Source organism: Amborella trichopoda, chromosome 6, assembly GCF_054954075.1.
Source record: "Amborella trichopoda isolate Santa Cruz 75 chromosome 6, AtrichopodaSantaCruz75HAP2 v2.0, whole genome shotgun sequence".
In the NCBI taxonomy this organism is placed as follows: domain Eukaryota; kingdom Viridiplantae; phylum Streptophyta; class Magnoliopsida; order Amborellales; family Amborellaceae; genus Amborella; species Amborella trichopoda.
The window spans coordinates 12734445-12748232 of record NC_142341.1 but is presented as its reverse complement, the minus strand read 5'-3'; the positions used below and the strand labels follow the sequence as shown (position 1 = coordinate 12748232).

The window sequence follows — 13788 nt, the reverse complement described above, 5'->3', positions numbered from 1 at the left end:
CATTCGATAGTTGAGGAAGAGTTTCGAAATGACTGTAGAATTTTTAGCAGGCATTCCACAGGAGGTTAAAGAAAACAGGATTCCAAATGGAGAATATCTTTAGGCTTCGAGTAGTGGTAGACATCCCATTTTAAGCAAGGGAGGTCAATGGCTCCAATCTTGTAGTTGGAATCAGAACACCTAAAACTTCTGGCTTGCCCTTCTAACTTTTGGGTTTAAGCCTAGTTGATTGAAGTGATATCCAAAGCTTAAACACTACTGCTAGCGATAAAAAATAAAGTAAAAACCAAAAAACAAAAATAAAATGAAGAAGAAATAAAATAAATAATGCATGCTTGCCCCATTTCCCTGATCCCATAATCAGCAATTGTCAAATTCATAGGCTCAAAGACATGCATTTCAACTTATATCAGCAATAAATTATCTCTTCCACTTGCTGAAATTTTTTTTGAAGGTGAGTGCAAACACCAAACTCACAACTGGATATGCTCTCAAGCACGCTTGCAAGTATCAATTGATGTTACTGACTGCTCGATAGCTAAGAAACGCATCCCTCAGAGTAGAAGGCTTTCCGTGTAGGAGAAAAAAAGAATGAGAAAAATCCAAGGCTCATCTTCTTTTAATTTTGTCCGAAAACTGTGAAGCACGAACCAGGCTAACTTGGAGAAAGCCTGGAACATTATTGGGTTCAATACGTATAGCTTGACAAAAAGCTTGAATAAGCAATGACATCCATCCAAGCAGGAAAATGGCCCTTTAATTTCCTGGTTTTCTCAACTAAATATTGGTCCAATACACCGAGATCCACCCTCAATGCTTCCGAACTGTTGGCCTGGAAACCATAAAAATATGACAAATTAGGTATAAGTAATATGAACTCTAAATACACCAAGAACAAAGTTTATGACGACAATAAATAAATTCCATAAACATATAAAACAATAATTCCATTAAAAAAGGAGTGTGATTCTATTGGCCATAAATATTGAATAATTAACGTTCAGGGGAACATGGATTATAATGACAGAAGGATATACAATATTAAATTTCAGGAGCATAGGTTATAATGATAAAGAGTATAAATTTCAGAGACTGTGATGATTAAATTTGTAAAATAACACTATTCATTTTTGTATGGAAGAAGTTTAACCTCCAACCAGAAGCTCCAGTTTTCACTGCTGCTCCCACTCAGTCTACAGATATAAGATAGTGGCCCCGCTTTAAACTTCTCAGGAGCTGCAAACAAAATCACCAGGTAAAATAGCCATTCAATCATGGCAAAGAAAATCAAAGAGCTGGTCAGAATTGAGTTGCTCTAAATTAACGTAACTTACCAGGAAGTTTGTTATCAGCAAATGACCAATTGGATAGTGGGCCAGTGATATTAAGGACAGCTCCCCAAACCTCCTTTAAAGACCTGGGGAGAAAATAGACCTATAAGATCGGGACAGCAAAAGCATTGAATAGGGATTATAAAATAATATTTGTAAGTTCAGTTAATTTTGCATTGGTGGAGTAGCCATAATGTCGGGGTTGCACATGTCAGCTTGAAATAGCCCGATTAGTGCAGAATGTGACCAGAATTTAGCATAAGTTTCACCAGGAACTGAATAGAATTCAAGTGTTTAAACATTGGAAATATATACTTTTTTGAAAAGGCTAATTTTCAGGCTACTCTTAATATATATTCTTGTCCATTTTTTGGTTGAAATTAGCCAAAATTCAGCTGCTTTCTTTTTGTTAATTCTTTTAAAATTAGGTTGAGGTTTGGCCAGATATCCCAAACTGCAAGTTTGACACATGCTACAGCCTTGTAATATCCAATTTTTAGATTTTATCTTACAACGTGCAACAAAAAACAACATAAATGGCTAAAACATTTAAACAATTAAGTTTCTCACCCCAAATTTAGTTCGAGGTAGACACGGCGAGGTCCATTACTAGTCACAATCGGCTTATTCATGGATAGCTTAGGAAGTTGCTTGTAGTGGTTGATTATATCTTGTTCTCTAGCAGGAAACTTCAGACTTCCAGAGAACAAATAAGATACGGGAAGAAGTACCTGGAAAGAAAGAAACAAAAAGTGCAGCAGAATCAAATTGAAGATCTAAGTATTGCGCAGCACTTGGAAAGAAAGAAACAAAAAGTGCAACAGAATCAAATTCAAGATCTAAGTATTGCTTGGCACGGCCTGTACTAAACTTTACGACAGCATTGTTTAGCAAAACAAGTAAAAATACTATAAAAATCTGCATGAATCTTACATTGAAATCACATACTTTATATTAGTGCTCAAATACTCACCTGAGTTGACTCGGACCCAGGAGACTTGCTCGGCCTCCGCAGGAACAGGGTACCTAGTAGTACTCAGGAGAGTCCACATAATACTTGCCCGACTACTCTTCACATAACAGAATAAAACAGACTGGCCATCCGTTGCCCCTTTCATTTTTTTTTTGTTTTTTGTTACTCAGCCCTACAGTACCTCATTTTGGCCCCAATTCGACCCAAAGCTAGAGTTTTACTTGATCCATGCATTCAAAGCATTAGATTGGACAGATAAAATCAAATTTTGCAGATTTTTGAAATCTACAGTTTCTGGCAACGGTTTACACGAATTCAAAAAGTGTCATTTTTTTGCAAATTTGAGTTGCTCTTGGATGAGCTTCAAATCGAAAGCGTATTTTAAGGTTCTTGATCCAACTCTAAGCTTCTTTTCTCAAAAGAAACACATAAATCTTAGATTTCTGATAGGTATATGGTTCAGAATTACTATTCATCCGAATTTTCAAGAGCCGGAATCTCCCATATCCGAACACAAAAACTGCAGGTGTTAATTCACAGCGCGCGTGAAGATCTGGGGATCAGCCTCAAAAATTTGGATTTTTAGGCAAATTTTCATTTTTTATTTTAAATTCATATAATTGATTTATTTTTTAGTTGTATCACTCAGTCTAGTAATATTTATGCTATTGTTGCATTTAGGTCGCATTTTATCAGAAAAAAAAGAGGGGCATTCAAGTTTTCTTCAATTTTATTGTATCCATCTTTTACATTGTTTTAACATCATTTTTCAATTTTACATCATTTTTCATCTTTTAAATATTTTTATGTTGTTATGATTTCTTCATTTCTATTATTTTTTTAGAAAATTTTCAACAATCTTTTAGTGTTTTTTGGAAAATTTTGGGCCTTTTCTTGCCCTCGCCTTGGCTCAGGCATGACTTCATCGAGGCTGACCTGAATCACTTGAGTAACTCAGCTCGGGCAGGGGCCAAGTCTGCTACCCGAGTTTGAGAACACTACTTTATACCATAATAGCAAATCCACACAACGTCTGTTGAAATGGGAAGAGCTTCCGACCAATGTTATACCTGATTGAAGAAAATTGGCTGAAATTTGGTCCAAATTTTGGCCATTACATTCACTTACATACCATCAACTGGTCGCTAAATATTAGAAGTATTTAGTGGCCATAGACATATGGTTACTGAAGTCCTCCTAACACAGATAGGCTCAAACGGAAGCACCAAGAAAAGCAGCAGCAAAACCATGAGGTCTCCAATAGGCCTCTTTTAGTTTTATCCATCCTATCCTAGCAAGTATAAACGGTGTTTAACCATGGTTCACTTTTCTCTTCCACAATTGCGACCACACACTGTTGAATCACTGAGTTTCAATTACAAGACATATTGATGGTAAACTACAATAGAAAGTCAAATTGATGCCAAGTACAACATCCAAGGGCATCTCTAATAATCACTCTGGGTGCAGGCATTGATGCAACTCTGTCTGGACCTGGTCAAAACTCAAAAACTAGCCCATATAAGAAAAACTCCTGAATCCAAGAAAACTACCAAAAATCTATACAACTAAAATAAATCTTTGAGGCTGAAGAGAGAGTTTGTCAATCAGTTTGAGAAGACTATTTAGAACTTGAGAGATGATATGTGAATGACGCAGGTAAGGTCTCCTATTTTATCATATTTTTTAGAAGATTGAAATTAGTTTGGGTTTATTTGGTTTTTCTGTTTTTCTTTTAGGTGCTTATGCATTTTTTGTTGAAGGGACTCCAAGGGTAGAATTGCAACATTAATTTCAAGATGATGAAAGCCAAGGATATAACAGTGATTCAGGTGTCTCATTTGGCAAGTTAAGGTTTCAAGATTTCTATGATAAGAGAAGAATTATATTTGTGATCATGTGAAAACATCTTTTTAGGGTGGTATTGCACCCATTTTTTTTTTGTCATAATCAGAACTTCAAAAGATCCATCTGGCAAAATGGCACCAGAACTTGCTCTTGTGAACAAGAATACACTGCCAAAGATAATGAAGGTTGCAAATCAACAAATCAAAGAGAGCAATAATTCAAGCCGTGGAAGATTTTCGGTACCGGATCCGCGTACTTCCAGGGGTGATCATGAAATACATCAGTGTTTGCAATATTTAGACAATACCTATAAGCGTCTAGTAGATCCGGCACCAGATCTACATCGAGCTCCTTGACCAACTCCAGGAGTTGATCCTGTCAAAAATGACAAAATTTTGAGGCAAGAACCACAACTTGTGGGTGCCCAATAGTATCAAGGTCAATCTCCTCAATGGTAACCACCACATCAAGGGTGTTATTGGCTATTTGAGTTCGATAGAAAACTCTTGCAATAGAATGAATAGCAAAAGGAGCTTGAAAGAGAAACCAAGATTATACTCGATTTATGAGAGTTCTAATACAAGTATCACATTAAGCATTTTAGTAATTGGTTCATTAAAGAGGAAAAGGCACCAAGACGAATGGTGATATTCCATTACTATTGATAAAGCCATTGAAGGATGTGTTGAATCTACAAGCTTGAGGTTAAGCTTCTTCCAACCTTGAAAGAATAACACAACCAGGATTTTATATTTTCTATATTTGTTTTTTAGGAGACTGAAATTGAGTTTGGCGTTATTTAGATTTTTAGAATTTTCTAAAGGGTATTATGCATTTTTTGTTGTAGAGTATTGATGGGTAGAATTGGAAATTTAATATTAAGAAGAAGAGAGCTATATTTTAATAGTGATTAAGATTTCTTTTGGGGCAAGTTAAGGTTTTAATGTTTTCTGTATAAATATGTAAGTTACACAAGGAAAACAAATATAAAAAAAACAATTAACTTTTGCAGTCTTGTGAAAAGATCATTTTGGGGTGGAATCCCTTACCGTCTCAAAGCGGGTATATTATCTCACATTTTTTATTTCTTCTGGCGTGTTTTTGTATCCTCCACTTTCATATTTCAAACTATCAACCCGGAAACCATAAAGTGGATCTTTCAGAGATGACGTGTTAGGTTCAATTAAAGAGAGATATTGGCTATAGGATTTGCATGGAGTAAGGGTATGCCTGCAATGTAAAATCTGTCGATATGAAAGGTGCTACATGTCATATTCCACCTCCATGAATTGAAGGTCCACTTTTTGGTCCAAAATGGGAAGTTTTTATGAGTCCAAAAGTTTTTTAAATAGACAAACTATGTCATCTATCAAACTATGCAATTGGACTCTGCCTACATACAAGAACAATACTTCTGCTTTAAGCATTTATTTATGAAGGAAAAAAAATCACCAAGCTAACATGTACGTTCTTGCTCTCTAAAATATAAACTAATAAATTACGTAAGCGGATTTCTAATACAATAGACATAGCCCATCGTAGGGTCAAAAGTGCAGATACCGAAATTAAAGGGAAAATGAGTGTTATGATTCTACAGCATATTCAATATTTGCAAAACAGTGAAGCAACGTACCATCCAGTTACTTTGTTCAGAATGAGCTGTATTATCCAAAGAGAAATCTGAATGGATCTGTAACTCTTTTGCAGCCTCAGGTGCATTCTTGAAAACAAAATACAAAGAATTGGCATCTACTACAGAGAATTCATAGCTGGAATCCAATATCTGACTTGCATCTGCCATTTCCCACAAGAAAACCATCTTAAAATGGCCTTAACAAAGATAAGAGGTAGTTTGAAAGTCAGAGCCATCAAGAAAGCCCCAAAAAAGTAACATACATGAACTAAAGCATAGCATAACTCAAATGTAGCCCAACAAAGTTGAACTCTTCTTTACGACTAGGTCCATATTGCAAGAAAAGCAAATGATAATGAGCATTCAGTGAAACAATGATCATAGTTCCCACTAAAGTAATAGCTACTCAAGAAGTAATTGCACTTTCTCACATGAGTGAAACTACCACTAAGTTATTCACTAGTTTTAAAACAATGGAAGATTAAAATATGGCTTTTGTAGTTCCGTGGATTAAGTTATCATATCATGGAGTAGATCAACCTGTTAAAGTGCGAAAGTAAAACAAGCTTTCGATAATGGATTATTTTCCTAGTTTTCATATTTGTATATAGAATATTTATGTATTTCTTTTTGGGGAATTGTCACGAAGAGTAGGAACTTTATCCTTACAGGCCTATTGTGAACTGTTGGATTGCCATATATCTAGGTTTTTACCAGAATTCCCTGTTCTCCAGGTTATTAGTAAAACTAGAATTAGGCTCTCTCTCTCTCTCTCTCTCTCTCTCTCTCATTATGTCAAAATAAAAAAGCCTACTCTCTCCACCAAAATGTTCTCCACTGGCTGTGTGTGTGTGTGTGTGTGCGTGAACGTTCTTTGCCTTCTCTTTTCTGAAAACCTCTCTTTGGGTTGTGTGTGTGTGTCTAAGAAGTGTGGGACCCATGGGGATGCAGCACCAGACCTGTAGGGGACTGTGCACACATGTTTCCATGTGTGTATGAAGAGAGAGATCATGAAAACCTTTTTGTCACAATTATATAAGAAAAGAGGGAAATAGAGAGAAGGAGAAGGGGGTGGGGGGGTGCAAAAGGTTGATTACATGAGGGATAGAGGTTGGGAGAGTGAAAATAGGACTTAACTTGATTTTGGGAGAGTTTTGAAAGAAGAAGAATCACCATTTTAGAAACCCTAGAATATGAACTGGGAGAATGGGGAGGTCCTACAAATATTAAATCGAGGTGTAGGGGAAAACTACAGTTCATAATAAGCCTGTATAATAAGTGAGGTAGAGTCTGCTGTACCTTATAATTCCCTTGTTTTTGATAATGGATTGTTTTAGTACTTAACCCCATGAGAGAAACTATTTATTCTTTTATTGTGAGGGCCAGACCCAAGCATTCCATTCTTACATGTTCCAATCCATCACTCTAAAGTGGCTACTCACAGCAAATTCAAACAATTAGTAATTGTATAAACTCTAAACACAAGTCAACTCAAAGGAACCCAATTAAGATTCAAGGTCACCACACAGGGACCTGTGTGCCAAACATAATCATACACTTTTAGCTCTCATTGAAACCAAACAGCCGGACTCCTCTCTACAACTCATACGACAAATCTGGGGTCGCAGACCGTTCCAGTGGTTGTCCCGGCCTGCGCTAGGCTCCTCAGGGGGCATCTGGCTTATCAGGAATCTGGCAAAACATTCTTTCCACTCCTCCCTGAATGGAGAATTTTCTATCAAGGCCATCCTTTCCAAGACCTCTGACGGCATGCCTGGAAGTTCACAACGGTTTACGGCCCGAACTCCCCTGCCCTAAGACCCGCTTTCTAGGCAGAACTTGATCGCACGCCCTTGCTCTCACACCCTGTCAGGTGCTTGGGAGGGGACTTCAATATCACCAGATGGTCATTTGAAAGGAACACCAACCGAAATTTACCCCTGGCATGGTAGAATTTTTGGATTTCATCTCAAGAAACGAACTCCTCGATATCCCCCTCCAGAGGAATCTTTTCACCAGGTCCGACCACTCTTCTCAGCCCCCTCTCTCTAAACTTGACAGATTCCTGCTGTCTCTACCGTGGGACGATGCCCTCCTAGGATCCCTATATTCAGCTTTTCCTAAACCTACTTCGGACCAATGCCCTATTCTTTTGAACACTCAACCAATCCCGAGGGGGCCTAAACCCTTTAGGTTTGAACTATCTTGGATGGAAAACCCTTCCCTCTCCTTCCTCATCCCGCTCTGATGGGACTTTCTCTCCCCAAGTTTCAGGTAGGGCAGGTTTTATCCTACAAACCAAGATCCAACTCCTTAAGAAATCTCTTAAAGAGTGGAGTAAGAACATCCGTGGGAACTTCTCCCTAGTAAAAACTTCTCTTCTCAATTCTATTCAAGAGCTGCACAATCTGAAGGAATCCAGACCACTATCCTCCTATGAAAGCAATCTCAGATCCCAACTGAAGTTGGACTACCTCTCCACTCTCAAGAAAGAAGAAAGTTTCTGGTGCTAGAGATCCATAGTGAAATGGCTCAACTTGGGAGACCATAACTCAGGCTTCTTCCACCGGATAGCTAACTGCTAACGCCGAGTAAACTCTATCTCACTTCTTAAAGTGGGTAATTCCATTCTGGACCAACCTACCCAGGTGGAAGCAACTATCCTGGCTTACTACAAAAATCTCTACTCGGCTCCTGGTGATCCAAGACAGAGAATGGGTAATCTACATTTCCACCTGCTCCCTCAGGAGTGGTCATAGTGGTTGAACGCCCATTCTCAGAAGAGGAACTATTGAAAGCAATCATGGATCTCGGCAAACACAAAGCGCCAAGTCCGGATGGCTTTCCGTTGGATCCTTTCAAGACCTTCTGGGAGACCTTTAGGTCTGACTTCCTCAATTTCTTCGAAGAGTTCTACCATAGGGGCATCATTCATAAAGCAATGAATGCCACCTTCATCGCCTTAGTCCCCAGGATGGAAGGAGCTGACGAATTAAAGGACTTTAGACCGATCAGTTTGGTAAAGTCCTCCTATAAGATACTGTCAAAAGTGATGGCGACTCATCTAAAGAAGTGCTACTTTTTGTTATTTCTCTTTCACAAAGTGCCTTCATAAAGGAAAGACAAATCCTTGATGCGGTCCTGGTCGCTCACGAGTGCCTCCATTCTCGACACTTACAAAAAAACCAGGACTTATATTCAAAATTGACTGGGAAAAGGCCTATGACCATGTCGACTGGTCACTCTTAGACGAGACCATGGGTAGAATGGGTTTCGGGGATAGCTGGATGAGGGGTTGCTACTCAAATCCCCACTTCTCCATTCTCATCAACGGGACTCCTAAGGGATTCTTCCCCTCTTCTAGGGGTCTCCGACAAGGAGACCCCATTTCCCCCTTTCTCTTTGCTATAGCTGCCAAAGTCCTTAGCCATACACTATCTAGGTTGTACCAGGTGGGCTTATTGAATGGCTTCAAAAGCTGTGCTAGAGGCCCCTCGGTCTCCCATCTACAATACGTCAATGACACTCTAGTGTTCATTGACGCTAACCCTCAGGAAATCAAATGCCTTCATATGTTCCTCAGGTGCTTTGAGTTTGCCACAGGTTTCAAGGTCAATACGTCAAAGTCAACAATGATAGGGGTTGCCCTCACCTCAGAGGAGACCAGAGCCTTACTCCTAGGTTGGACATGCAAAGTGGAAGAGCTCCCAACTAACTACTTGGGGATTCCCCTGGGACTTGGGAAACCTAAAAAGGCACAATGGTCAACCGTCATTGATAGAGTGGACCGCCGGCTTGCTGGTTGGAAAGGAAGGTTCCTTTCCTTCGCGGGTCGCACTGCTCTAATCAAAGCCACACTCTCCAACACCCGCATTTATCTCATGTCCCTCTTCCATATGCCGGCAGCGATAGCTAATAGACTGGAACAACTGATGAGGAACTTCCTTTGGTTCCACCTCGTCGCCTGAGAAACGGTTTGCCGATCGAAGACTCAGGGCGGACTTGGGATCCGCTCCCTACGAAAGTAGAACATGGCTCTCTTGGGTAAATGGTGGTGGCGCTTGTCGAACTCCCCTAATCAGCTATGGTCACAAGTGCTCCGACATAAATATAGAATTCCCCCTGAAGCCTGGCTACCTGAGGGGAGGCCCCACAGTAGACCCTTGGGAGCTTGGAAATCGTTTCTTTCGGCTTTGTCTACCTTCAAACAATCCATCAGATTCCACCCGAAGTCTGACAGTAGGATCGGATTTGGGTCCGACTTTTGGTTGGGGCACTCGCCTCTCAGGGATCGGTTTTCTTCTTTGTACTCGCTCACCACTAAGCCGCTAGCCTGGATCTCGCAAGAGCTCCAGCTGACAGGTAATAGAAGAGTGTGGCACCCCTCTTTCAGGCGATCTCTTTCTGATGCCGAAATACTGGAGTTCATCTCCCTCCTGGCCTTGCTCAACGATTACTTTTTCCCACTTTCAGGGCCGGACAGGATCATATGGATGCCAAAGCCATCTGGCTCCTTCTCGGTGGCCTCTTTCTGCAGAAACTTACTACCTTCTCCCCCCTCTTTCCCCTCGGTAACATTCAAGGTATGGTCATCAATAGTGCCACCAAAAGTGCAAGCGTTTAACTAGATCGCTTGCGGAGGAAAAGCGCTAATGGTTGACCAACTCAAGCGAAGGGGCTTCTCTTTACCGAATTGATGCGCCCTTTGTTTTAAAGAAGAAGAGACCCACTCTCACCTGTTTATCCACTGCAATGTTGCTCTTTACCAATGGAGCGAACTCCTCAACCTTTTCGGCCGGACTTGGGTCAGACCGGCCTCCATCCCCGGACGTTTTAACTTAGCAGTCAGTCTTCCGTGGCCCAAAACAGGGAGGCTACTTTGGAAGGCAGCGACAAAGCCAGGATTTGGACTCTATGGAAAGAAAGGAACTCAGTGGTCCACTGCGATAATCCAACCCTGTTCCATAAAATCCATACATGTGACTTTCTGGGCCACCAATCATAAGGCCTTCAAGCTCCTTCCTTCTTCTATCTTCCTTTCTAACTGGCAACGATTACTTCTTCTTCAGAACACTCGACCCCCACGCCATGGGGACTGGTCCCCACCTCCGCCGGGTGCAATTAAGTTCAACTTCGATGGCTGCTTGCTCGGAAATCCTGGCCCCTCTGGGGTAGGGGGGGGGGGGGGGGGGGGGTGTTTAGAGACTACCGAGGAAACACCTTGGCACAATTCTCAAGACACATAGGTCATGCCAATTCACAACTGGCAGAATCTCTCGCCTTGCTCACGGGCATCAAACTCTTTGATCCTACGTGGGGTCAACCACTTCTGGTCGATGCAATATAGTTTCTTGGGCAGCGAGTCATATATCCCCCCCTGGTACCTCTACGATTTTTGACAAGATTTCTCACATCTGCAAGGATATTCTCGTCTCATGGACGCATATGTAACGGGAATCAAATGCACTGGCGGACTGTTTAGCTAAGGAGGGAGCCAACCTGCAAGTCGCAGCTACTACCTAAGCCCAGAAGACTTTCCCAATCGCTTTTCTTCACATCATACTTTTTAATGTAATACCTGGCATGGCACTTTGATTCCAAAGCCTTTGTAAAATGACCCCAAACCGTAGATGTTAAGCCTGCAGTTAGATTTTTCTAGGATACTCTTTGTACTACACCTATTCACAGAGGTGTTACTAGTTCCCCTCTGAGAGGACAAACCCGTGTGTCCTCTCTTATCACTATTTGTACTTCCTTCTCTTTAATACAATGTTAACTTCATAAAAAAAAATATAAGTGTCTAGTCGAATTGAAAAGGAATGCATGCAATTAGATAAATTTACAGCATTCTTTATTCATAGTTACCCTATTTTCATCTAGAATTGTTGAAAGTATTAACTATATATGCACAAATTTAAGAAATATAGGTGTCTAGTTGAATTGAAAAAGACTGCATGCAATTAGATAAATTTACAGCATTCTTTATTCATAGTTACCCTATTTTCACTTTTCACCATTCCAGCTGTCCACATTGGAAAATTGGAACACTATAAGAACAATACAGGCTTTAAACAATACGCAATCAGAATGCATGCAAGCAAGTCAAGAATTTTATATTCTTCAATTTAGAAAAGAAAGAATGAATATAATTTCTTTTCTTTTTCAATAACCGATGAAATAATGACCACAACTGATATGAATTTGAAAGGAAAAATCTCATTAAAGAGATTTTCGTTCAAAAGAAAAACCAAATTCACAATATGTTGCTGCTTAACCATTAAATATCCAGGGTAACTAAAATGAAGACATAAGTCAAAGAGAACTTCGAGAATTTCTTTGCATAAAAAGTTGAATACAAGGTACATGCTTAATTATTTCCAGCTTACCTGATGTCTGAAAGGTATGCTGAAGCACAAGCCTTTTTGGAGCACTGGTACTATATGGGAAGAACTGAGACGATATAGCCATCATTGCTACACTAATATGGAGCATGAATTGCACAATGTTTGATCTTGCTAACCAATGCCCAACAATAGGGACTATAGGACCCACACACCAGCCAGTCACAATGCCAATCGCACTGGCTATAATTATATCTGGGATGAAAAAGCCTGTGATAAACAAAAATAACGTTTCAGACATATAAAAATAATGCACACAAAATAGCCATTTGTCCCCATATCTATAATCCAAAGCAACTAAGGAACCCTGCTGCAGTGTTCCTTCGGCAAGTTTATGTTGTTATTACCTAGATGACATGCCACTATTAAGTGCCAACTTTAGAAATTTGAGTGAAACACTACTTACTCATGTCTGACAAAAAATTCATTTAGGTAGCAGATTATGCACCCCATATAGGAGAGGCTGTACACCAAGATCCTAGCATGAGGGTTGCAAAGTAAGATCCGGATGCCCAGGCCTGATGAGTCCTGTGCTGGTGCACCCTAGACAGGCCTTCAAATTGAGAACTAAGCAATTAACATCAGTTTTGGTCAACTTGGCCTCAGTCAAAAGAATTTATTTTTATTTATTCTTTCCCCAAGAAATATAAGAGAACAGAACTGATTTATACAGTTGCAAATCTCATTCCCCATCTGTAATTCGAATTGAAACACATTTATATTTTTCTAGTTTATCAATTGGATGCTTTTCAGATTTTTTGAATCACATGAAAATGTCCTCAAATTCATCTATAAGGACTGATGTATTAATAATACTATTATATGCTCTCAGGACTCATGCATTTGATGAAGAGCGCTAACATTCTTGAAGATGAAGAGAAGTGAAAATGGAGAAGTGGGTGCTAGAGGTCTAGCTTGTGCTAGCACTAAGAAGTAGGTGTAAATGGAATAAGTAGGTGCTAGACGCCTAAATAATGATAGTGCTAACAGAGAAGATTCTCATTTCCAGAGGCAACTTGTAAAATGTTTCCAATAGATGTTGTGTATTCCCAATCTAAGAGTTGCATCAGATAAGAGAGGCCAAATAAAAATAATTTGGTAGTACAGAAAAAAAAGAAGAAAAGATTAGAAACCAAGAACATCGGAGTAAACCAAAAAGGCTTTTCCTGTAGAGAATGGACTTCCGTAACACCCTTTTGAATAATTAACACATGATGTTTTAAGCAATAATACAATCTTGTCAGAGATTATCACATGACTTTCAATCGATAAACATAAAGCCTAACTCTGTCTCAGGGTTTTACAATAGAAGGGGAGAAGAAACGACAAGCAATAACACTTTGTCATAATATGTATACTAATACTCTGCATGTGTTTTGCTTTTTTCGTTTGGGGGAGGGGAGGGTGAACAACTCTAAAAGTTTATTGCAACTACACTTAGGCAAATGTGATCCAAAGTTGCAGAGCATCTGGGGGAAAGCACATTTAGAGCTTATTTGCACAAGTTATGCTTAACTTCATGGGGTACAAAACCAAGTATTGCGGAGTATGCAATGGCAATATTACACAATTCAATTTTGACTAGTACATCCACAGGGAAAG

At 39.6% G+C, this 13788-nt stretch overlaps 1 protein-coding gene across 4 annotated transcripts in view; it reads right to left on the bottom strand.

Annotated features, from left to right (window-relative positions):
- Positions 1–381: 381 nt before the first annotated feature.
- Positions 382–13788, bottom strand: part of LOC18438147 (Zn-dependent exopeptidases superfamily protein) — a 97381-nt gene continuing 83974 nt past the window's right edge. For all 4 annotated transcript variants that reach the window (XR_016057517.1, XR_016057518.1, XM_020669833.2 and 1 more), the window contains 6 exons: positions 12172–12396; positions 5786–5946; positions 1902–2062; positions 1335–1417; positions 1151–1236; positions 382–832 (listed from right to left, as the gene is read on the bottom strand). Coding sequence is in view for 2 of the 4 variants with exons in the window: in XM_020669833.2 (XP_020525492.1) it covers positions 689–832; positions 1151–1236; positions 1335–1417; positions 1902–2062; positions 5786–5946; positions 12172–12396 (860 nt within the window). In the remaining 2 variants the exon portion in view is untranslated. The remainder of the gene's footprint in view (positions 833–1150; positions 1237–1334; positions 1418–1901; positions 2063–5785; positions 5947–12171; positions 12397–13788) is intronic.